Below are 27,227 nucleotides of genomic sequence, written 5' to 3'. Positions count from 1 at the left end.
TTTAGCTGGCGTCGGAGATGCACATACTTTCCTCATCTTTCAAACTGGGCTCCCATTTTAAGTGGGAGCAAGATCTTGTAGAAATATATGCCAAGGCTGAATATTTACTATGGTCGAAGAGAATAGAGGCGGTACATGACTCATACGATACGAGACTATATTTTGTTTGAACAAAAACAGAGGGGTCGAAAGAACGGGGAGAGAATAAGCCAAGGGAAAAAACCTAATCTGCTACTCTAAAGCCAAGAACAGGATCCAATAATTCAATCCTCGATTCTCGAGGTCAGTCACTTGTCATTATTTTCCTTTTATATATATATATATTGATTCAACAGCTGGGTGTCTTAAATGAATAAGATGTTTACTTATGCCAGAGATGCTTGTTAATTAGCTAGAGATACATACATATTACTTCAGGGAATACATATTGCCTACAGTATGTTTTGTATTCTGTAACAACGTATACTACTCCACTTAATACTCTTAGACAATTAGTGTTTTGGCTATTAGGGCTCGGAACATGTGCATCAGACTGGAGACATTTAACTTTTCTCTAAATTCAAAAAGTAATGATGCCGAGAGAGAAGTTAATTGGAAAACTAATTGGTGCTGTGGTAATCGGATATCAAGTGACTGATTCGTAAGGAGGGTTGACATATTCTTATGTTGATACTAACAAGCATTTAAGAGAAATGATAATATATTTACATAGCTTTCACCAAATAAGGCTACATTGTTTCTTTTCAGTTAGGTTACACACATGGTTGTCGCGTCGGTGAGTCGAGTCGAGTCGACCAGGGTGCCCGACAAGTCGAGTCGTGACTAGTCGAGACTAGTTGTAGACTATTCGTAGACTAGTCGACACTAGTCGGCAATGTATTAAACTATAAATATATAAATATAGAGATATATATAAATATTATATATGTGTGTTCTAACTTCGAACAACCCATTTTTTCCTTTTTGTCTTATATACATAGGAGATCTTAAACACTTCTTCGGAAGTTTAGGGTCTTCAAACGAGTCATAGGCTGCTTCGTTAGTTTGATTTTCATTCTCCATCTGCCACAAGAATTTAACAGCCAAGTTAGAATATAATTAAAAAATCAAATGTAAGTGCATAAATAAGTTGGAACAATAAGTGTGTGTACTGTGTATTATGTAAGTGTTTGTATATATAATTATTTATACATGCTTTGAGCTACTGTGTCTGTGGGTGTGTGTTACATGTTTGTAAGTGTATATATACATGTTTTTGTGTATATATATATATATAAGTGTCTGTGTGTAAAACTGTATATATGAGAGGGAAAAGAAGAATTGAAGATTATCTGGGGTTTTGAGACTTGAAATCACTACTGGGCGCTGTAGAGTGGCTGGATTAGGTAAAAAGCGGGACTGAGATTTTGTTTTTAGGTTATTTAACAACCCCTTCTATAACTGGGCTTGGGCCTTTTCTGAATTTTTGAACCAGTCGGTCGACTGGGTCTTCTAATCGACCCGACTAGTCGACCCAGTCGACAAGTCGATAACCAGTCACTCGAAACACACACAAAGCACAAGTCGACAGTTCAAGTCGCCCTGCCAAAAACGACTACTCGACTAGTCGACGACTAGTCGAGCGACTCAACAACAATGGTTACACAACTACATCCTTAATGCATATATAAATATATAGAAGGTTAGTTAAAGACTATACTACCCTCGTTACTCCGTACTACTCCCCCTCAAGCCAATGAGTGAGAACAAAGTGAAACTCTTGGCTTGAAGATTAAAAAAAATAAACTACTACTTGTCTTCGAAAAACAGTTGGAGTGTACTGCATATACTCATGTCCTGACAAGTGCTCCATTTCCTGCCATTAAAGGTTTGGTTTAAACTTTTGTCCTGACTTTTACTAGTCTTTTGAGGACAGCTTTAAACACATTCATATCGTGGTTTTTCTTGCCATTTGAGGACTTGTTTCACACTTTCACATGTCCCGGCTCTTTTGGCCAAATCACAATCTCTCTTCTTCCTTGTCATCCATTTACAACTGCTTTCAAGAGGTTTTACAAGGGCTCTGACCTGCCTGAACAGAATATGGTGCCGAAATTGTCAACCATTTACAACTGATTTCAGAGGTTTTTCAAGGGCTCTTGCCTACCTCAACAGAATATGGTGCCGGAATTTGAATGGAGATTCGAGGCACAATTATAGTAACTTGGTTATGCAAGAGCTATTTAATTTCCGCAACTTGACGATACAGGCTAAGCTGTAGAATTGGCTCGAGTATTTGTTCAATCTGGACATTTCAGAAATGAACTCTCAGCTTTTAATTAGCTCAAGTACTAACTCACTCCACTGTAGTTTTACTAACTTCACAATCTGGAGTGAGCTCATGGCTTAAATTTTCAAATGAGAGACATCTTAGGCTGATCATGATCAAAGTTTGGGTGCTCATTCATGTCAGCATGATAGAGCTCGGTACCGTTAGATATCCATTCAGAGGTTCTACCACAGATAAAGTCGTTCACTCCACAAGGTGCTAGGGCCTGAATCTTAGCATGCATTAGCGCAGGCATCGTACACTCTATCACATAAAGATGCACATATAAGTGGAGGTACAGATTGTACACCAACTTGTGGATCACAGATAGAACACTCCAAAAATTCCCACAACAGCAAGCAATCTGCATTTGTCTTCCCTGTTGACGCCAATTTTCTAGTGGCCATAAAAGCAGGGTGTGTCTGGTTTACATCACAACATGTCTTTTTGCGATACATCCCACAAAGGATTAAATTTTGGGACCCTTGCTTACACTTCTTGGAGGTTTCCCTTGGTTTGAATACGGTGGAAAACGACCACCCTTAGAAACACAAACTTCATAAGTGTTTCCAGATGCATATGAGAGCAGAGGATTGAGGCACATGAATATATAGATATAGAGATAGATACAATACAATCTCATCGTCCCTTTTACTCACATTATTTGTACCCCATTTCTGCGCTTTTCTCTTGCTGGTAATTCCATTCCACTGCAGTGTTGCCACAGATGCTTGATTTTGTTGGAAAACTTCTCCTTCTTCCAGAGGGTCAAAGCGAATGTGCCCTGGCCTTATGACAATAGGAACAAACTAATCTTCTCCATCACCCTTCTCATCGGGCTTTTATATTCAGTATAAAAGGAAGGATTTTGGGGTGACATTTGGGAAGAGAATTCAGTGCTCAGCAGCGCAAACGCCTCCTCCAGCCCGGCCAGGGACGGCTATTGTCGATCCTGGTCGCAAGACTTGGGATGGCCCAAAGCCTATCTCGATTGTTAGATCAACAGGCTCTATTGGAACTCAGACACTTGACATAGTTGCTAAAAATCCAGACAAATTCAGAGTTGTAGCACTTGCTGCTGGTTCAAATGTGACCCTTCTTGCTGATCAGGTCAAGAGATTCAGACCTCAGTTAGTTGCTGTTAGAAATGAGTAGTTGGTTAATGAACTTGAGGATGCCTCGGAGGATGCAGACTATAAGCCTGAGATAGTTGCTGGGGAACAGGGCGTCACTGAGGTTGCCCATCATCCTGACTGTGTAACTGCGGTTACATGAATAGTTGGTTGTGCTGGTTTAAAGCCAACAGTAGCTGCTATAGAAGCCGGAAAAGACATTGCCTTGGCTAATAAAGATACTCTAATTGCTGGAGGTCCCTTTGTCCTTCCTCTTGCGCATAAGCATAAAGTAAAGATTCTTCCTGCCGATTCAGAGCATTCTGCAATATTTCAGTGTATTCAAGGATTATCAGAGGGTGCACTTAGGCGCATAATATTGAACACCTCAAGTGGAGCTTTCAGGGACTTGCAAATTGAAGAATCATTAGTTTAGGCTATGTATCAAACACCTTGACTGCATCATTATCATCCTAAAAACACAACTCCCCCATAAAGAACTAAAGCATGAGTAACAACTAATGCTTTTTCGAGAAAAGGCCGTGCTTATGTTTGTTAAGAACCAAGTCAATACCTCCACATTTGTTAGATTCAGTGAGCTTCAAGATGGGTTGTGGGGCTTTACTTTGATGATGAGTGGAGTATACAAATATAGGTATAACAAATTGACATCCAAGAAGATTTAGAAGAAATGAGAATCTTGGTTTTGGGAAGCAAACACCCCATATTTTTGGATTGGGATGTAATGACAGAATATAAGTACAGATTTAAGAATTAGGGTTTACTCAAACATGTTAGATGTTATAAAATTCAGGCCAGAATGGGAGTCTCTCATACCATGATAACTTTGTAAATTTGAGAACCAAAAACAAGTAATTGAAGACAAAGAGATGAACAAAGAAATGATAATTATATATTTACATAGCTTGACAAAGAGATGAACAAAGAAATGATAATTATATATTTACATAGCTTTCACCAAAAATGGCTACATTGTTTCTTCTCAATTAGGTTACACAACTACATCCTTAATACATATATATAGAAGGTTAGTTAAAGACTATACTCCCCTTCTTACTCCTTATTAGGGACACATGAGTGGTTGGAATTTTGATGGGGTCGTTCAAATTAGGTTCAGTGATTTTCAATCGCAGCTTAGCCGTTTGTACTTCTCTCTAAAATATTGATCGGATCTTTCTGAATGGGGGAATAATGCTGAGGAAGAGGCAATCCAATTTACTGATAAACTTTGTAAATCGCACTAGATTACTTGCAAGGAAAGTGTCCTGATTTCACTTCCTATATGCCGGTGAGGATGGATATATACCTTAAGTCTTGATTAATTTCCCTTTGCTCATTTCAGATTAGTGATAATTTAAATATACATATATGTATATATATGCTCATTAAGACTGAACAAATAAAACTTTGTTGGTTATATATTTTTAATTATTTCTTTCTTGTCTATTAACAGAAACTGATTTTAGCAACAAAAAATTAAAAGAAAAAAGGAAACTGATCTGGATATAGTTATGAATTTGAATCTCGAAGTGGATTTAAACTTTAACAAACTAAAGCATTTTTGGGGCTGCTTGAAGCAAGTTACTTTTAATTGCTTGAGGAGATAGTTGTTATTTGGTTTGGTGTAAGTAATATATCCATTTTCGAACAAGTTTTCTATCTCATTTCTTTCTTTAATTACCAAAAGTATATGAGGCAACTATCTTATATGTATCTGATTCCAAATTGATTACCGACCTTCAAATCAGTGACACTTCATGTACTATTAAAATGTACACCTGCACTATATTTTCACATGTTATATGATTGTGCTCGAATTTATCTTGAAGTAATTTTTTGACAACATGATCTTCCGGAAATTTTGGTATGATTTTGGAGCTTTGTGTCATGATCCTAGGGAATTATTTTGTTTGTTATTTATATTACTTAGTTGACGTTTAAAAAAATTGATTGAGCAGTGGAGTATTTTATTGACCCCTGTGGCTATTATAGGTTGGAGCTCGGGGACCTGTGTTTTATTGATAAAAATGTTGTTATATGGTTGAGGGACCATTTACCTTGCGTGAAACAAGGGGTAGCTACTAAGTCAATCATTTGTAGTGAATTTTCGCAAAATGTTGAACTCAACTGTCTACAAATGTATTTCTAGTTTGTTTAAAGGAAATTTGATATGGAAATTGAGTTATAACCATTTGGTGTTGTCTATGCATCAGGTATTTAAAATTAATATTTAAATTAATAGAGTTCATTTTTATTCAGTTAGTATTTCTCTTTAAATTTCGAGACATACAAAGTTGGAACTTCATGTCTTAGTGTTTTTCACTATCGAGGAGGATAAATATGTAAGGATTCAATTTTTTTTTATCTTTAATTGTTTAGAGAAATTTAAAGGTTGGACTTTCAAGTATTCCTCATTTTCTCAATAAGTATAAATACTAAATTTCATGTGTGGTATCTCATCATTTCTCATTATACAAAGAATATGCATTTACGTGTTGAGGATCATGTCACCTTCCTGGGTTAGTATTGAGATGCAATTATTGAATCCATGATGTAGGTATTACTTAAGTCTCTCTATTCCTTATTTTATACTTATTGACGACTAGTAGTATGCTTGTTAAATAAGGAACGTGGGACTTATCAACATACGGAGATCCAAATTGTTCGTCTCCGAATGAGGAACAAAAAAGACCCTAAGTGTTGGGGGTTGTGACCCAAACCACTAAAAGGAGTGACCGATAAGAAGACAAATAATTTGTGTTAAGATGGAATCGATCTTTGTTTCTTTCGACCTCGTAGAGTTTTTGTAGGTGATATTTGTAGAAAAGATGATGAAAAGTAAAGAAGAAGAAGAAGAAACACTAACATAATTATATATAGGCCCAATACTACTTGTAGTAAATGACAAAAATATGTGTGATAAATGTAAATATGTGCGATATCTAAAAAGTGAAAAGTAGCGATATGACAAAAACTAACACATCATGGCTATGTTACTCGGGCTCTTCGTTTTATCTTCGAGTACCCGTGTCGGACACTCGACATTTAGACATGGACACGGACACTCGGACCTGGACACCTATTTTAGGCTAAAAACCTGTTTGTTTTTCAAAATGTTGACGCTTCCGATACTTCGACACATATCCATGTCGGACACTTCTCATAGCATCATAGCATCATGGAACCCAATTCACCAACTTTGAAAAAACATAATATGGAAAGTGGAGTTTACAAAACTAATCCCATGATTTTATTCAAATAGGAAGTACCTACGAGAAAAGGTTAATGTACTCAGTGATCTATATACATACAAACATACGCACACGTTAATAGGCATATAAATCAATAAACACACACACTACGTATGCACACACCTAAACACTGAAACAAATATACTGAGAATATATATAAAAGAAACTCTACCACCTAAGTCGTTGTCAGTAGACAAAACTCATCCACGTTAATGCGTTGTCTCCAAGCAATCCTATCTAATGTCATGGCACATGTGAGATTTAAGGTCTGTGTGTCCAAACTTAATTGATCAATCCACGTTCTACACGGTTTCCCTTCACCAATACGTCTTAAACCCCTCTAACCGGCGCTGATGCACGTTGTCTCCGAACATTTCCATACAAATGTAATCGACCTTGCTTATAGACTCAACGCCTAATGCTCGTCTAAGTGTGTCATTTGGTATGTGATCCAACATTGTACGACTACACATCCATCGCAACTTACGCATTTTCGCCGACCGACACTCTTGGGCCTTCTTCAATACTTACATCAGCCTTGTTAATTTCCTCACTAAAATTACCTCAAAGCTCCTTAGTCTTAAGCATGTAACCTCTAATAATGGACGCCAATGTTCTACTAAATTTGCATTTAACTCGCCTCTATTTGATGAAATCACTTAGTGAAGTCTCGATTTGAAGTAAGGAGTTTGAGGTAGGATTATAGTATGGTCGATATGTGCGAAATTTTGTCTTTTATTTGAGATGGCTAGTAAATTGTGATGACCTAAATCTAAGGTCAAAAGTATTGGTATTGGGGGTGTTATGTACATAATTTGAAAATCATATTCTAACGGATTTAATTATTAACAAACCAGATTAAAAATAAATCAAATTCTAATTAAAACACATGAGAAAACTATTAAAAATGAAAAACAAAACAGTAAAAATAAAATTTATATTAAAACAAACACTAAAAGTATTCACTGTATCGCACTGATATTATTATTAGTATATCTTAATTAGAAAAGAAAAATATATAAAAGAATTTTGATTTAGTATCTATGATATCTATGATACTTTAAAAGTACAACGCGGTATGAAATTGATATGAAATAGCCCTCCTTGGGTAAGCTGTTGCACATCAACAAGCGTACGAACCCTCGCCATATAGATCATCTACCATTACAATTTGCAGTCCAACAAAAGCCCTAAACCTCAGATCCTTAGTCATTTGATTTGACAAAAATGAACAAGCTCGGAAGCCAGGATGAGGAAAAAGAAGACAGGCTTAGCAGCTTGCCCGACGAGGTAATTCATCTGGTTCTATCGTTTCTAGGCACTCGCCAGGCAGTCCAAACAAGCGTTCTCTCGAAAAGATGGAAGCATATCTGGTCTACTCTTCCTTTTCTTACTTTAGAATTGTCTGACCAACTTTTTCCATATACACATCATTCAATTATTAAGTTTATGGACAATTTTTTCTTGAAACGAAGCCAACAAACCCGTATCTTCTCTTTCAAGATCTTTGCTGTTTATCCCTTCCCTCCAAGTTTTGTGAAAAAGTTAATAAACTGCCTAAATGAGCACAATGTTCAAGAACTAGACATTGATTTATATATTCATCGTTATAGTCCATTTAAATTGTCCACATTTAATTCGAGTTCCATTGAAAAACTTAAATTAAGTGTGCCTCTTGATTTTAGCGAATCGTCGGAATCTGATTGCTTATGGGATTTACCTGTATTGACAACTCTTTATTTGATATGCCCGCCTCATATGTCAAATTACAAGTTACCCAAATTAAGTTTGATGTACTTGCCTCTTTTGACAACTCTGTGTCTTGATCGTGTTGAGCTTCCGGAATCATTGTCCTCTTTCAGTTTGCCTGCTCTAACAACTCTTACTATGAGAAGGTGCAAATTGCCAGAGACGGTTTGGGATTTACCGGCGTTGTTAAATATTGAACTGAATGATGTATTATTTCCAGAGAATAAGAGTGACTTCTTCTCTGCATTTGTGAATCTAAGGGATCTGACATTAAATTTCACAGATACGATTACGAAGGATTGCTTTATATCTTGTCCTCAATTGGTAAACCTTAAAGTCAGTACCATCGTGAGCACCCCCATTACTTTTGATAGTGAGGTTGTGGTTACGACACCGAAACTCCAGGGTCTTTATTGTGTTGGTATATTACCGGTCACATTGAATGTTGAGGAGTTGGAGAGTGTAAGTGTAAAATTATGGGATACAAATGGGTTCATGAATGTGCTTATGCCTTTCAAGTTATTTTTTTACCATCGCATGATAAATATGTTTGGTGGATTGGGTCGTTCGAAGATCCTTACTCTTGACTCCGCCACCATTGAGGTAACTGTATATTTATCTTTTGTGATATTATGATCAATGTTTCTTGTTTCCTAGGAAATATATGAAAATATGACGTTAACACCATTATCTGTTGGACAATTGGTTTTATTTGTATATTCTATTATGTAAGAAGTAGTTATATATCGTTTCTTTTTGGTTTCCTAAGTGAACTGGCTTCCAGCAAAAAAAATGTTCTTGCAAGAACTGATGCGCAAGTGACCTGTTATCGTTATTTATATTGTGACCTGTTATCGTTATTTATATTATGCTGAAAATTAGTTACAAATTGCGAATTCTTTCAAATATGCTCTATTTTAATATTTTTTGTTACATTGTTTTTAGGCACTTTCTACACTTTTCGACTATTTCAAATACATCCCTTCTCCATTTCACGACTTGAAGTATGTGAGATTACCACAAGGATATAAAGAATCTAGCCTGTCAACTACCCTTAGAAAGTATCTACTTGATGGTAATCCAAGAGCCACCACTGTCTAAACAATACAACAGGTATGCATAGAATGTGTTCTCTTAGCACAAAATTAAATTTTTTGGTGTCCTGCTATTACATTACAGTATAGCTAAAGACAATACTTGTAGCATCTATTAAAAGTCAGAAAATATTTCTGGAAATTTATTGTTTTCCTTGTCACGAAGGGTTGCAAATATTAAGATTTGGTTACATGCCTGATTCATAAATATTAGGAGAAGGCACTGCTATTGTATTGCAAAATATTCTAATTTGTTGGACTAAAAGTTCTTTGCAAGCCTTATCAATACTAGGAGCTTTAGATTCAGAACTGATCCAGATATAATCCATTGTGCTAATTTAGGATTGCACAATAAGAATAATGTTCTTCATTCAGTTTACGAAGCTTGTGCAAGGATATTAGTCTGTTGCAGATTACCTTGTCAAGTTAATAGTTTGGTTGCAGGATCTAACAATTTTACATAGGATCAAGATGTTTGCATATTATTGTAGTCCCCATGGTTGCTTCATAAAAGTGGGTGATAGTCAGATGGTTTTTTTCAAAAGATGTTATCCAAATTAAACAATTGGTCATTTGGTTGAAGATAATATAGACGATTAATGGGAGTAATTCATTTGCAAGGTCATTGAGGAAAGTACTTTTATATAAAAAAAATCTAGGTCAATCTTTTGAGAGGTCTCCTACACACACAAGTACTAGCAACCTAGCAGGTGCGTTTTATTGTGAGGTGATTGATCATTATTTTTTTGAGTTCTCTTCGGAACCAAACAACCTTTCTAAGGATGTCATTTCGTCACCATAGTTGGAAACAAATTAATGATGAGAAATAATTTGAAGCAAGGGAAGATTTGGAGCCACAATCAACATTTTAGGATTTCGCAAGCAACATTCAACACTGAGAATAATAATCCACATGTGTGACGCCATCAAATCTTTCAGCCTGCATGTTTCAGCCATTTTGGTCACCAAAAATTGACATAATTAGTTGCATGCATGTTATAGGTGGTGTTATAAGAATGTTGGTTTAAGAATAGATTATCATCTAATTCCTTATGACAAATCTCAAATTGTAGAAAATTTCAGGTTCTAAGACGTGCTTACTAGATGTTGTTTTGAAAACCCAATTAAGAGTTACGTTGTCCATGCCCTTTTGAATGAGTTGTATATCTGTTGTGCATGCATCACTGAAGGAATACCATGGTTTACCTCACTCTGTGTGTGGACTCTGAAGATATGTTTGTTGGGTATTTTTGATTGACACTGCTTCGCACCCAAAAAAACCCCTCCACCTTGCGTCTCTCCTTGATGTTGTAGCTTCCCTTAAATGGTATAAAATTGTTAGATACCGAGTTCCAAAGAAATATCATAGTAAATTCATTATTTATTATTTTGGGAAAGGTCATTTGCATAAAATTAGATAATGATCATAACTAACAATCTCATAATAGTGCACTAACTAAACCAAATAACACCTACTACATCTATACTCTTTATTAATAAGCGAAACCATGTATAATTTGGTAGTAAAAGTACCAAAGTACCAAATTTTGGTACTCATCTTACATAAGTTGACTAATATTCTCTATAAGTTTTTTTTCTTTTTTTTAATCATAGGGAATCCGAAGCCGCTACCTTTCGGGTGCGCACTGGGTAAACCCCACGGGCTCACCCTGCAAACCACGTGAACAAAGGTAAACTATTTTCTATAAGCTTTGTTTTCAACACAAATTGACTTTTATTTTCTATATACTTTGTTTTCTATTAGTTAGTGTCCATCCAATTGTCTATTTACTTTTATAAGATAAAAAATATTTTTTAAGCAAATTTATGAATTATATTAAAATTTATCAAGTTACGTTAAATTAAATTAAGTAAAATAACATATATTTACTTTTAATTTGAAAAATTACTAACTACTAGGTAAACTACTAACACAAATTGACTTTTATTATCTGTAAACTTTATTTCTATACTCCTTATTAATAAGCGAAACATGTATAATTTGGTACTGAAAATACCAAAGTACCAAATTTCGGTACTCACCTTACATAAGTTAACTTCTATTCTCTATGAACTTTATTATAAACTTTATTTTTTATTAGTTAGTATCCATCCATCGTCTATTTACTTTTATAAATTAAAAAATATTTTTTAAGTGAATTTATGAATTATATTAAATTTTTATTAAGTTATGTTAAATTAAGTAAAATAACATATATTTACTTTTAATTTGAAAAACTACTAACCACTAAATAAACTATTTAAACGAACTGAATATTATTCTCTGTAAACTTTATTTATTTTTAATTTGGATAATATTATTTTAAAAATAATTAACTAATAGTGAATGATTTTAGTGACATCAACTTTTTAAACTGAAAATTATTGATTTAACAATTGTATTTGTTACTGTTCATCACATCGTTTATTTACTTTTAAGTTAAAAAACTTTTTTTAACAGTAACAAATTTATGGGTTGTATTTAGATCATATTAAGTAATATTAAATTAAGTATAATAACATCTATTTACTTTTAATTTGAAAAATAATTTTTATCAATTAAGTAATATTAAATAAACTATATTGAAAAAGCTAATTATAAGATAAATATCAAATACTATTAATTAATATTAAATTATCTAAAATAAAATATATTTGATTAATAAGATAAAGATACAATTCGTTTCATATAAACAAAACGAATATGTTAGATTTCTATATTAAGTAAAACAATGCAGAAGAATTAGAATTATACTGGGAAATTTCATAAGTGATTCGATTCCCTTTAACCACATAACTATTCTTTGCAAGTCCCAATTTAATATTTGATATTAATATATTAGTTTCAATTCGTGCTTTGCACGGATTATAAATTCAACCCTCTAGAAATACTAATTTATAGTTTTTAATCTTGGGCCCGTGTTTTGCACTGGTTATCAACTATCTATACTAATAAGCGAAATCATATTTTTTTAAAGCTTTTAGTACTACTATTTTTAGTACCAACTTTTAGTACTACTATTTTTAAAAATTTTATGTAATTAAATCTCAACTACCACAAATTAACTTCCACTCTCTGTAAAGTTTGTTTCACTTCATTTTTTATTTGTTAGTGTACATCCAATCGTCGATTTACTTTTAAATAATCGTATTAATAAAAGTTAACATGTTAGATTTATGTTAGTAAATAACTTGGTGCATAAGTAGAACTATACAGTGGAATTTCGGAATTACACTTAACTTCAATTTTTTTAATACATAATTTAATAGCATTTATTTATTATATTTCGATCTGTATTTGATACGAATTATGAGGTTTAGTTTTATGCAAATAATAACTTGATATCATTTTCAATTTCGGACCCATGTTTCGCACGGGTTACCAACTAGAGAATACTGAAAACAAGTATAAGGCTACCATGCAATCCTTTGAATACACAGCATGACCACATGAGCAAGGGAGAGAAGCACGACTGTATCTGAAATCACATCACGGACTATCCCAAAAAAGTAGTGGTATGAGGATTCATCTCCTATAGCCAATATCATCATGTTTCTTTCCTGAAAGACGCAATGTGCTTCCCCCTCCATCTCCCTGATCTCCAGGATGCAACCACCTAAATATAAACCGCCTTTTTGGGCTATATACTAAAGCACTATCTGATAACTCCGGTGAGCGGGCGGCTCCGTCCGACGGCGTTCCTGGACCTTCTATGCGTGGATGAGGTGTAGCTGCTGGTTGGGCACCTGCAAAACAACACCGGAAGGGGGGTTTGGCTCCCACGGCGCCTCCGGTGTGAGAATAAGAACAAGCCTTGGAGAAGATGAGGGTATATATGTTTATGTAATTTAGAGGCTGCTTTGTATGTGTTTATATGTGATGGCTGCTGTGTGATTTTGAGTGTGAGAGAGTGTGTGAGTGTAAGAGTAAAAATATTTTCCAACCCCTAAACCCTTCAGTCTTGGGGGTATATATAGCCCCAAGGTAGGGTTTAGGGGTAGTTACCTCTAAACCTGGGTCGTTGGATCTTGGGAGCGGAGGACGCCTAGCTTGGGCGGATTGCTTACACGTGTCCAGGGGAGGACCACCTCCAGAGTGTCCTAACGGCCTCTGACACGCGCCGTGCTTGTCTGGAGTGTCGGTTGTTGATAGTTGTCATAGTCACGTGCCCACGTACCCCTCCTTGGCGGGTTGTAGGGTGTGCATGTGTTTGATGGGACCCCGCTCATGGCGGTCTGAGTCCAGATCCGGATCCGGGTGGGCATTAGGTCCGGACTCCCTGTTGGATCCGGATCCGGGTCATGGGATGGGCCCGGGCCTGGTCTCTCCATTTGATTGTTCTGGGAGAGGGGGGTCTCGGTCCATCGATCGAGCCTGGTATCCTTTAGATCCGAGTTGAATCCTAGCCGGGTCTCTTATACCCTATCATTTGCCCCCCAGCAATAAGCTCAATTCTTCCATAACATAACGGGGCGGGGTTGCGCGCGAGCCGAGTGACGTAGGTGCACAAGAGTACTTCGTGCCACCCCACTCCCTTATGCAGATTTTCTGGATGAGGGAGTAGAGTAGAATTACACATAGTCGCCTTGGTAGAAAAATTTGCGCTCCTGGTTGCCCCCCAATCCGGATATGGTGTAATGGATACCAATCCGGATTGAGGTAGAATAGTTGCTTCAGAGAAAATTATGCTCCTGGTTGCCCCCCAATCCGGATCTGGTGTAGTGGGTACCAATCCGGATTAAGGTAGGATGGTTGATGCCTTAGAAAGATTTCTTGTAACACCCCACTTAAACAAGTAGATGCTACACAAGCTAAGTCTTATTTATTAATGAAAGAAAAACAAGCTAAACATAATTTATTAAACTAATAAAAGTTCAAAATCTTCAACATAAAGTTCTCTAACAAGATCCAAAATAATATGGAATAAAATATGTCCTTGACTTTATTTTCAACTAGATAACAAGCTAAAATCTGGGCAGCACTCATCACACCCCCGCTTTACCCCCGACTACATGTGGAAAGAAATAAATACGAGTGAGCCAAATGCCCAGTACGAATATATCATTAAAAGGTAAAGCAAAAGAATATATTTGATTTTAATAATTAGCCAAGAAGATGAGTAATATGACAGTAATTATTTAGAAGCAAGGAACCAACTAATCCAAACAAAATCAAAGAAATGGCTGAGAACAAGTAAGGTGAGTACTAATAAGGGCATCTTATAAAACCTCTGCTCGCTAGTAAACACCAAGCAAAGCACAGTGCAAACAGTTCCTTCTCCGGTTTTCCACAAGAAGGATAAAATGAAATGTATAAAACATTTCCCAAACAAACAAAATGATCATGATCTTAATCATGCATCATACCCCAGAGACATGCTCGTATATTCACAGCACTGATACGAGTTAGTGCCGAGAGCACCAAAGACTGCAAAAACTCCATGTGTCTCGTCTGTGATTTACCCACACAGATAATAAGTTTAAGAGCCCATAACAAATGGTTACAAAGTGTTTCCAATAATATTGAAAATAAAAGTTGCATGTGACAAATCAATTATACTGATAGGCAACATAGATCAAAAGTGGTTAAGCAACAACATGGATCAAAGATGGCTGAGCAAAAATTAACAAGTGTACATATACACTTAACAAAATAAAATTTGATAAGATAAATATGATGGGACAATAAGTACAGGGGAAGAAAATATATTTTAAATGAAGAGAGAATGAAAGATACTCGTACCTGGAATGAGTCTAAATTATTAAATCACTACTTAGCTCCAAATCAACCTCCAAACCAATCTATAATATCAACACAAATATAATTTATAAACGCCAAACTCTAAAACCCACTAAAAAGTAAGCTAACAAAATTATAATATTTTATACAGCTACCACAACTAATACTGATTATCACCATCTCATGCTAGAGTAGTATAAACATATAACTAACAAATAATCTGAATAATATACAAGCTGGTTTACAAAATATAAAAGATATTTTATTAATTTATAAAAGTAATGTAGAAAACTTTAAATATATGACTTTATAAAAGTAGACAAACTTAAATTATACATTAATATAACACATTAAATTGTAAAAACAATTTAAGAAAATGATAAAAATAAATATAGCATGCTCTTTGTCTATCAACACATACCGACAATATTTATCAAATCCACCTCTCACACGTTAGTACTACAACAGTACTTACAAAATTTAAATTATTAATTAATAACATATTGGTAAAAAAAAAGTAACAAATATGTTATGAGGAAAATATAATAAGATTAACAAATGTAAACAATTTATAATTTTAGATAAACAAACAACCAACTGTTAATTACTTAACTTATTTAACAAAATATTTTGACTACATATCTCCTGTAAAATAAAATACTATGCATATCATTAGTCCTACAAATACATATTTTGTCAATTTTAATAAATCTCAATAAACTAAATCTTGTAAAAATAAATTTTATTTTACAAATATTTTTACATATTAACAAACTAGCACAATATAACATGATAATTATTGTAAACAACTCACACACATAACTAGTAATTAATAATTAACAAAACTAGCCAGATATTAATAATATTAGAATTTATCATATCATTCGGTTAATAAAATGTAAAAACCTGAGAATCATATAATTTATTAAACCAACCTAATGACATACAGATTATAAACAAAAACAACAGGGAACATGACTAATTAGATTACTACTAATTAAACATCTTGTAGCTAGTACAAATAACCATTAATCAATTAAACATGCATTAAACAGTAACCTAACACAATATATAAACACATAAACAAATAATATAATAATTTGATAATACTTACCTGAATTTAGAGCCTGATATAAGTATGTAAAAAAATGTGTACAAATAGTTATAAACCTGAAAATAAAATGATTAATATTAGTATACAATATAAATAATAATCATCTTAAATTACATAATCAAATTTTAAATAAACCTCCTCAAGATGTACACTTCTCTGAAAATTTTGAAAGTTTTTGGCCGACCTTAACCTAGCTATCTTTCTCCTCCTCTTGATCTTTAATAACCCAAAAATCTATTTCTCCTTCTCTTATAATCTTTAATCACCCAATATTTTAACAGTGACACTCCAGTTAGCTCTTCTCTGACCTTCTTGCACATGTAGATCCAAAGCTTCCTTTCTTATGCACCAACTCTTCTATCTCATTCATAAGTTATATAATACTACTCATTTTCCATTTTGTTATCTGTCGCTCTAAGATGAGTTTTTGTGTGAAAACACTAACAGGGTGACTCTGTTTATAAGTAGCCCAACAAACTATGAAACTCTTATCACCTGGTTTGACTCATATTCAAATTTTAAACAACTAAAAGATAGCTTACAAAATTCAAATTTTTAACAGCCTATTATCTACATAAAACATTATCCATAATTTTGAATTCTAAAATCAATTAATAAATATTTACTAAGTTATTGCACCAACAATGTACCAAATAAAATATGGGGTATTATATTCTTCCCTCCTTAAAATAATTTCGTCCTCGAAATTCTCGTGAAGTACCTGATTCGAAGAGGTACGGATATCTTGCGCGAACTGAATCCTCGGTTTCCCAAGTAGCTTCCCGAACATCATGATTTTTCCATAAAACTTTAACAAAAGGGATCGTGTTCTTGCGCAACACTCTCTCCTCCCTCGCCAATATAGCTTCAGCTTCTTCTTCACAAGACAAATCTTCATGAAATGCATCTAAGGGATACTAAACAACATGATTAGGATGATATACATACTTCCTCATAACCGATGCATGAAACACATTGTGCACCCATGGCAATTGTGGCGGTAAAGCAACTCTATATGCCACAGTTCCAACCATCTCAAGAATCTCAAAAGGTCCTATATACCTCGGACTTAGCTTACCCTTCTGACCAAATCGCTGAATGCCTCTCTGAGGAGATACCTTAAGGAAGACCTTGTCTCCTGCTTTAAATTCATATTCTCGTCTACCCTTATCAGCATAACTCTTCTGTCTAGATCGAGCTTGTTCAAGTCTTTCTCGAGCAACTGCTACCTTATCTGTAGTGACTTGGACTAGATCGGGACCTTCTAAAAGCTTATCTCCTACTTCATTCCAACAAATAGGTGTTTTACACTTGCGCCCATATAGTGCCTCAAAAGGAGCCATACCAATGTTGCTCTGTCAACTGTTATTATAAGCAAATTCAACCAAAGGCAAATAGTCATCCCAATTTCCATACCACTCTAATGCACATGCTCGCAACATGTCCTCCAAGGTCTGAATTGTCCTTTCTGACTGCCCATCCGACTGTGGATAAAAAGCTGTGCTATAGTTCAACTTGGTGCCCCATGCCTTTTGAAATCCTTTCCAAAATCTTGAAGTGAATCTGGGATCTCTGTCGGACACAATCGAAACTGGAATCCCGTGTAGTCTAACAATCTCATTCCTGTATAATAGCGCTAAGCTCTCCAAGTTCATGTTCTCACGGATTGCCAAAAAGTGAGCAGATTTAGTGAGTCTGTCTACAATCACCCATATCGCATCATGTTTCTTAAAAGTCTTAGGCAGTTCTATGACAAAATCCATGCAAATATTCTCCCACTTCCAAGTAGGTAACTCCAATGATTGTAATAAGCCACTTGGCCTCTGGTGCTCAATCTTCACCTGTTGACAAGTCAAACACTTCGAAACAAAATCGGCAATATCTCGTTTCATGCCGCTCCACCAAAAGTGTTCCTTTAAATCTCGATACATCTTTGTCTCACCTGGATGAATAGAAAATGGTGATCTATGAGCCTCTTCCATCAATTCCTCCCTGAGTTCCTTGTTAGCAGGCACACATAGACGATTATACATCCATAGAATGCCATGATCATCAAAATGAAATCCTGGTTGCTTTTCAGGATCAATATTCTGGACAAAAGACCACAATTCTCCATCTCCATCCTGAGCTGCCTTAATCCTAGTGATAAGAGACTAGGCTCGACATGCAAACTTACTACCATACCAACTGTATTCTGATGATAAAACTCCAAACCAAATTTCTCAATCTCACGTTGAAGAGGTTGTTGTTGCGTCACCAAAGCGGCCAAATTTCTAAAATCTTTCCTGCTTAAAGCATCTGCAACCTTATTAGCCTTGCCTGGATGATACTGAATGCTCACACCATAGTCTTTTAATAATTCAATCCATCGTCTTTGCCTCATATTAAGCTCCTTCTGCGTGAATATGTACTTCAAACTCTTGTGGTCAGTAAAGATCTCACACTTATCACCATACAAATAGTGTCTCCATATCTTCAATGCAAAAATGACGGCTGCAAGCTCAAAGTCATGTGTCGGATAATTCACCTCGTGAGGCTTTAATTGTCTTGAAGCGTAGGCAATCACATTTCCATGTTGCATCAATACACAACCAAGTCCCTTCTTCGAAGCATCGCTATAAATCACATAGCCTCCCAATCCTGATGGTAGTGTCAATACTGGTGATGTCACAAGTCTCTTCTTTAATTCTTGAAAACTAGTCTCACACTCATCGGTCCATATGAACTTGTTGCTTTTTCGAGTCAACTGTGTCAATGGCATCGCAATTGTCGAAAAGCCTTCTACAAATCGGCGATAGTAGCCCGCGAGTCCCAAGAAACTCCTCACTTCCGTCGCAGTGCTAGGTCTTGGCCAATTGGTAATAGCCTCAACCTTGGCTGGATCCACCTTGATTCCATCTGCTGATACAATATGTCCCAAAAATGCAACTTGATCAAGCCAAAATTCACACTTCTTGTATTTTGCATACAATTTGTTATTCTGTAGTGTTTCCAACACAATTCGAAGATGCTCTTCATGTTCCTCCCTTGACTTTGAATACACCAATATATCATCAATAAACAGAATCACAAACTTGTCCAGAAAATCCTTGAATACCCTGTTCATTAGGTCCATGAAAACTGCAGGTGCATTTGTCAATCCAAAAGACATAACAAGAAACTCGTAGTGTCCGTAACGAGTCCTGAATGCTGTCTTCGGAATATCACTTGCCTTCACTCTTAGTTGATGGTAACCTGACCGTAGATCAATTTTTGAAAAGTATTTTGCTCCTTGAAGCTGATCAAATAAGTCATCGATCCTCGATAATGGATATCTATTCTTCACTGTGATTCGGTTCAACTCTCGATAATCAATACAGAGTCTCATCGAACCATCCTTCTTCACAAATAGAACTGGTGCTCCCCAAGGTGAAACACTGGGTCTAATAAAACCCTTATCAAGTAACTCCTCCAGCTGTTCTTTCAGCTCTTGTAGCTCTAACGGAGCCATTCTATAAGGTGCCTTAGAAATAGGTTGTGCATCTGGTAACAAATCGATAGAAAATTCCACCTCTCTTTCTGGAGGAAGACCCTCCAAATCGTCGGGAAATACATCTGAAAACTCACGAACAACAAGAACATCTTCTAAGTCTGGCTGCACTTTGGACGTGTCAATCACATGAGCCAAAAATCCTTCACATCCATGAGCAATCATCTTCTTAGCCTTGATGGCCGAAATGAATTTTCCACAACCACTAGGCTTAGAACCCTGAAACACGAACTCGGGCGAATTGGAGTCGCCAAAAATTATTCTTTTTCCTGGACAATCAATTGTAGCTTTGTGTCGCTCCAGCCAATCCATCCCCAGTATAATATCAAAGTCCCTCATCTGAATAGGTAAGAGATCTACAAGTAATTCTCTATCGTCTACTCTAACTACACAATCAAGATACTGAGAATTTACAAGTATAGTTACACCCATAGGAGTGCCAACAGAAAAATCCGATATAAGTGCAGTGGATGCAATGTCTAAGTGTTTAACATAAGATGTAGAGACAAATGAATGTGTAGCTCCAGTATCAAATAAGACTATAGCATTTCCATTACCGACAGAAAGTGATTCTGAAATGGTACCTGGAGTACTTGCAGCATCTTTTGCAGTGATGGAAAACACACGACCGGAAGTCTTCTGGTTGCTTTTCTCTCCCTGATCCTTACGATCCCAAGGCTTCTTTGGTGGCATCTGACATTCTCGAATAGTGTGACCCTTCTTTCCACAATTGAAGCATGCTCTAGTAGCCCAATAGCAAGTGCTTCCTCCATGCATCTTTCCACAATGCTCACACTTAGATGCTTCCTTATTTCCAGTTTGGTTGAAAGACCTCTTTTGCTCATTTCCTTGATTTCCATTCTTTTGCTGAAAATTCCGAGTATTATACCTCTGATCATTTGGTTTGAATCCACCTGAAGAACCACCATTTTTCTGAAATCCATGTCGACGCTCGGAAAAGTCATCTTCTCTTTTTCTTTTCTGATTTTGCATGTCTCGTTTCTTGAGAAAGTCAGCCTGATGAAGCTCTTGATCTCTGGCACTGTCAACCAAGGTGTCCATAGATGTATAGCGGTTAGAGATGATATGGTTGCGGATGGAATTCTTCAATGCCCACTTAAACTTCATGATTTTATCCGCTTCTGACCCAGCCACAGATCTTGCATAACCAGCTAACCTCTGAAATCTGACTTGAAAGTCTGCCACCGACTCATCATCTCTCTGAGTAATACTCTGATACTCCCTTACATATTCCTCACGTATGCTGGCTGGAAAATACCTCTGGTCAAACTGAGTTTTGAATACCTGCCAAGTAAGAGTATTTTCATAGCCAGGTGCATGCGACGCTACCACAGACTTCCACCAAGTATGAGCATCCCCCTCAAGACGATAAGTAGCAAATCGAGCCTTTTCCACCTCTGAACACTCCAAGACCCTGAAAATTTTCTCCATGTAATCTATCCAAGCTTCAGCATCCATGGGAGTCTTGGCCTCCTTAAAACAATTGGGTCTTTGCTTCATAAAACGATCAAACATAGTTTGACCATCTCGATCTTGCCCGTTAGCAGTGGGATTTTGTCCACGTTGAACTTCCCGCAACATCTCCATAAAAGTACTCCTATCCATAACAATTTGCTGATTATCATTCCCCCCAGTATTTCGACTACTACTACCTCTTGCCATCCTGCACAAAATTTTATGAGTGCACAAACACATATATCACAAAATCATATCCAAAATCTTAAATCTACCCGTATGGAGTCAACCCAAAACTCACAGGTCAAATCCTAAAGGATAGTCTACAGAAACTATAACCTAAGCTCTGATACTAACGTTGTAACACCCCACTTAAACAAGTAGATGCTACACAAGCTAAGTCTTATTTATTAATGAAAGAAAAACAAGCTAAACATAATTTATTAAACTAATAAAAGTTCAAAATCTTCAACATAAAGTTCTCTAACAAGATCCAAAATAATATGGAATAAAACATGTCCTTGACTTTATTTTCAACTAGATAACAAGCTAAAATCTGGGCAGCACTCATCACACCCCCGCTTTACCCCCGACTACCTGTGGAAAGAAATAAATACGAGTGAGCCAAATGCCCAGTACGAATATATCATTAAAAGGTAAAGCAAAAGAATATATTTGATTTTAATAATTAGCCAAGAAGATGAGTAATATGACAGTAATTATTTAGAAGCAAGGAACCAACTAATCCAAACAAAATCAAAGAAATGGCTGAGAACAAGTAAGGTGGGTACTAATAAGGGCATCTTATAAAACCTCTGCTCGCTAGTAAACACCAAGCAAAGCACAGTGCAAACAGTTCCTTCTCCGGTTTTCCACAAGAAGGATAAAATGAAATGTATAAAACATTTCCCAAACAAACAAAATGATCATGATCTTAATCATGCCTCATACCCCAGAGACATGCTCGTATACTCACAGCACTGATACGAGTTAGTGCCGAGAGCACCAAAGACTGCAAAAACTCCATGTGTCTCGTCTGTGATTTACCCACACAGATAATAAGTTTAAGAGCCCATAACAAATGGTTACAAAGTGTTTCCAATAATATTGAAAATAAAAGTTGCATGTGACAAATCAATTATACTGATAGGCAACATAGATCAAAAGTGGTTAAGCAACAACATGGATCAAAGATGGCTGAGCAAAAATTAACAAGTGTACATATACACAACAAAATAAAATTTGATAAGATAAATATGATGGGACAATAAGTACAGGGGAAGAAAATATATTTTAAATGAAGAGAGAATGAAAGATACTCGTACCTGGAATGAGTCTAAATTATTAAATCACTACTTAGCTCCAAATCAACCTCCAAACCAATCTATAATATCAACACAAATATAATTTATAAACGCCAAACTCTAAAACCCACTAAAAAGTAAGCTAACAAAATTATAATATTTTATACAGCTACCACAACTAATACTGATTATCACCATCTCATGCTAGAGTAGTATAAACATATAACTAACAAATAATCTGAATAATATACAAGCTGGTTTACAAAATATAAAAGATATTTTATTAATTTATAAAAGTAATGTAGAAAACTTTAAATATATGACTTTATAAAAGTAGACAAACTTAAATTATACATTAATATAACACATTAAATTGTAAAAACAATTTAAGAAAATGATAAAAATAAATATAGCATGCTCTCTATCTATCAACACATACCGACAATATTTATCAAATCCACCTCTCACATGTTAGTACTACAACAGTACTTACAAAATTTAAATTATTAATTAATAACATATTGGTAAAAAAAAAGTAACAAATATGTTATGAGGAAAATATAATAAGATTAACAAATGTAAACAATTTATAATTTTAGATAAACAAACAACCAACTGTTAATTACTTAACTTATTTAACAAAATATTTTGACTACATATCTCCTGTAAAATAAAATACTATGCATATCATTAGTCCTACAAATACATATTTTGTCAATTTTAATAAATCTCAATAAACTAAATCTTGTAAAAATAGATTTTATTTTACAAATATTTTTACATATTAACAAACTAGCACAATATAACATGATAATTATTGTAAACAACTCACACACATAACTAGTAATTAATAATTAACAAAACTAGCCAGATATTAATAATATTAAAATTTATCCGGGTCATGGGATGGGCCCGGGCCTGGTCTCTTCATTTGATTGTTCTGGGAGAGGGGGGTCTCGGTCCATCGATCGAGCCTGATATCCTTTAGATCCGAGTTGAATCCTAGCAGGGTCTTTTATACCCTATCATTATCTAGTGGGAAAAATATTTTTATAAAATGTTAACTCTTTTTCAGAGAGTATAACATTTTATAGCAGTGGATATTGTCATGTTATGTATGCTATGCGTTAATGATACTAGACTAACAATGACATGAAACCATAAGCTTTGAGTATTTTGGAACCAGTTTGGTGCATAGTTTGTTCACTATTCTTGCATATAATTGTAACAATATTATTTTTTTAAATTAAGTTTGAAGCACCTGCTTAAATTCTTCTTCGTTTATACAATTATTTTGTATTCGGTTGTTTATTTTGTTCATATCCACTTGATAACCGATATTATGTGCCACTTATCATTAACGAGCTTAATTTTTAAGCGTACTTTTATAAAAAAAATCTGTCAGTCTTTTAATAACGCCATAAAATCTTTCAGCCTGCATGTGTCAACCATTTTGGTCACCAATCATTGACATAATTAGTTGCATACATGTTATAGGTGGTGTTATGAGAATGTTAGGTTCTGTTGAGAATAATTCAAAATTATTTGAATTGTTTTCTTGAAATTTTGTTGATTAGTTTGTTAGGTGTTTTTCAAATAATTAGTAGATAAGATAAGTTCTATTTTTTAGGAGTTTTAGTATTTTCTAGTGTATAAAACCACACGTTGGTTATCAGAAATAAAATAGAAGTATGTATCTCATTTTATTCACTACTTCTCTATATTTTCTCTCTTTCTTTTATTAGTCCAAACACCAACAGTGGTATCATGAGCCTTATTGATCTTAAGGGTCTGTGATATAACATAGCCATGTCTTCAAATCAAACACCAAATCTTTCTCCTCCATTTTTTAATGGTGAAAATTATCAAGTATGGGCTGTTAAGATGAAAACTCATTTAAAAGGTTTGGGTTTATGGACATGGATGGAAAGTGAGAGGGAGATACAACCTCTTACCGACAATCCTACTCTAAATCAAATCAAGCTTCACGAAAATGAGTCAAGTAAGGGTCCAAGAGCTTTATCAATTATTCATACGGCCGTGTCAGAATCGATTTTCACAAGAATTATGACTTGTGAAACAGGAAAAGAGGCTTGGGATAAGCTAAAAGAATTGTATGAAGGCAACGCAAGAATAAAGAGGATGCAAGTTTTAAATCTCAAAAGGGATTTTGAGACATTAGCCATGAAAGAAAAAGACACTATACAAGATTATTATGATAATTTGATGGGTGTTATTAACAAAATGCGGCTGATGGGAGAAGATGTACCTGATAGCAAAATTGTAGAGAAGCTGTTTGTGAGTTTGCCCGAAAGGTTTGAGTCAAAACTTTCATCTCTTGAAGATTCAAAAGATATAAGTGAACTATCTTTATCCGAACTAATTAATTCTCTGCAAGCTCAAGAACAAAGAAGAGCGATGAGAAACAAAGAAACTGAAAATGCGGTTGAAGGAGCTTTATTGGCAAAAACTCAAAAGCAAAAAATAAAATTTACTCAATGTGGTCATTGTAAGAAGAATGGGCATGAAGAAAAAGATTGTTGGAACAAGGAAAGGCCTAAATGCTTTAAATGCAAGAGGTTTGGACATGTGCAAAAGTATTGTAGAGTCAAGACGGAAGAAAGTGTCAATAATAAGACACAAGTATTTGATGAAGAACTATTTTGATATTGGAGAGAAGTGCTCCAATGTGTACGTTGGTGAGAAGTGCATCAACATGAAACTGTGGAGAGAAGGGCTCCCAAATGAAACTGTGGAGAGAAGGGCTCCAACAACAATGATGATGGTGGGAAGTACAACATCATCGAATTAATTTTAGAATTTTGAATTTTGAATAATGAGGGAGTGTTGAGAATAATTCAAAATTATTTGAATTGTTTTCTTGAAATTTTGTTGATTAGTTTGTTAGGTGTTTTTCAAATAATTAGTAGATAAGATAAGTTCTATTTTTTAGGAGTTTTAGTATTTTCTAGTGTATAAAACCACACGTTGGTTATCAGAAATAAAACAGAAGTATGTATCTCATTTTATTCACTACTTCTCTATATTTTCTCTCTTTCTTTTATTAGTCCAAACACCAACAGGTTCAACAGTAGATTAATATCCAAATCCTTATGAAAAATCTCAAATTGTAGAAAAATTTAGGTTCTAAGACGTGCTTATGAGATATTTTTCTGAAAAGCCAACTAAGTGTTACATTGTCCGTACCTTTTTGAATGAGATGTACATCTGTTGTGCATGCATCACCGAGGTGATGGGGAACGCTCCGGACTCCAGAAATCTGTTTGTTGGATATCTTTATTTGACACCTTGGTGCATTTCTCCTTGATATTGTAGCTTCCCTTAAATGATATATGAATGTTAGATATTAAGTTCATAAGAAATAAGCTTCTACTATCATAGTGATTTTATTATTTATTATTTTGGGAAAGGTCATTCGCCTAAAATAATATAATGATTATAGCCAACAAGGCATAACAATACCCCTACAACTTATAACAGTGCAGTAGCTCAACCTAGTAACACCAACGATGGATATACACAAAGAGAATACTGGAAACAAGTATAAGACTACCGTGCAATCTTTGAATACGTCTCTCGACCACATGAGCAAGGGAGTGAAGCACCACTGGTTATGAAATCACATCACGAACTATCCCAATTAAAAAGTAATAGCATGTGGATTCATCTCCTATAGCAAGTCTCATCATGTTCTCCTGAAAGATGCAATGTGCTTTCCCCTCCATCTCCCCTATCTCCAACCAGGATGCAACCACCTAATTCTGACCTCCCTTTTGGGCTATATATACCAAAGCACCTTTTAGTGGGATGTAAAATATTCACTCTGTTTCAGGAAGTACCACATTTTATAGGAGTGGAAATTGTCATGTTATACATTGTATTCTAGGCGTTAATTAATGATGCTAACTAGACTAAGAGTGACATGAAACCATAAGCTTTGAGCAATTTGGATCCAGTTTGGTGCATGGTTTATCTACCATTCTTGCATATAATTGTAACATTCCAAATAATGTTTAGATTAAGTTTAAAGCACTTGTCTCAATTCTTCTTCATGCATACAATTGTTATGTATTCGGTTCATTTGATAAGCGATATAATGTGCCACTTATCAAGTATTATTTTAATGTGTTTTTGAGTTGTTTCAGGTTAGTGTTGATTTTCTCGAAGGATCACATTTTTGTTTAGAGCTCAAGAAGAGAGAATCGGAGATTAGACAAAGGACGCGATTTTGTGGGTATATCTACTACAAACCCTCACGAGACACAACTCGTCCCAACTAGGGCTGCCTAGGGGTTTAAAGGCTTGTTGCATGCGCTTAATGCAATCGTGACATCCACGAAAGTGATGATATCTTTTAGAGTATTCAAGTGAAATCAAATTTTGCTATCTTTGTTTCTCCAGTTGTATTTCATTTGGGCTTCTGATTGCGGACTTGTAATGCCTATAAAACTTGTAACAGGGTTCATTTTATATAACTTTAATATATCACAACTTAAATCGAGTTTGGA

At 35.1% G+C, this 27,227-nt stretch overlaps 1 protein-coding gene, 1 long non-coding RNA gene and 1 pseudogene across 2 annotated transcripts; all 3 read left to right on the top strand.

Moving 5' to 3' along the window:
* Positions 1–27,227, top strand: LOC141696708 (uncharacterized). The gene is made up of 3 exons (XR_012564472.1): positions 1–282; positions 9,387–9,554; positions 26,865–27,227. It is a non-coding gene; the product is annotated as an uncharacterized LOC141696708 (long non-coding RNA).
* LOC141697985 (1-deoxy-D-xylulose 5-phosphate reductoisomerase, chloroplastic-like) lies at positions 3,152–4,393 on the top strand (annotated as a pseudogene).
* Positions 7,710–9,173, top strand: LOC141697483 (uncharacterized). The gene is made up of 2 exons (XM_074501888.1): positions 7,710–9,044; positions 9,099–9,173. Exons 1-2 carry the CDS (start codon positions 7,920–7,922, stop codon positions 9,171–9,173), a joined length of 1,200 nt encoding a protein of 399 aa, XP_074357989.1. The 5' UTR covers positions 7,710–7,919.

The sequence above is a fragment of the Apium graveolens genome, chromosome 11 (genome assembly GCF_009905375.1).
Source record: "Apium graveolens cultivar Ventura chromosome 11, ASM990537v1, whole genome shotgun sequence".
NCBI lineage: Eukaryota > Viridiplantae > Streptophyta > Magnoliopsida > Apiales > Apiaceae > Apium > Apium graveolens.
Note: the sequence above shows the minus strand (reverse complement) of the source record. Positions and strands in the feature narration are given on the sequence as shown.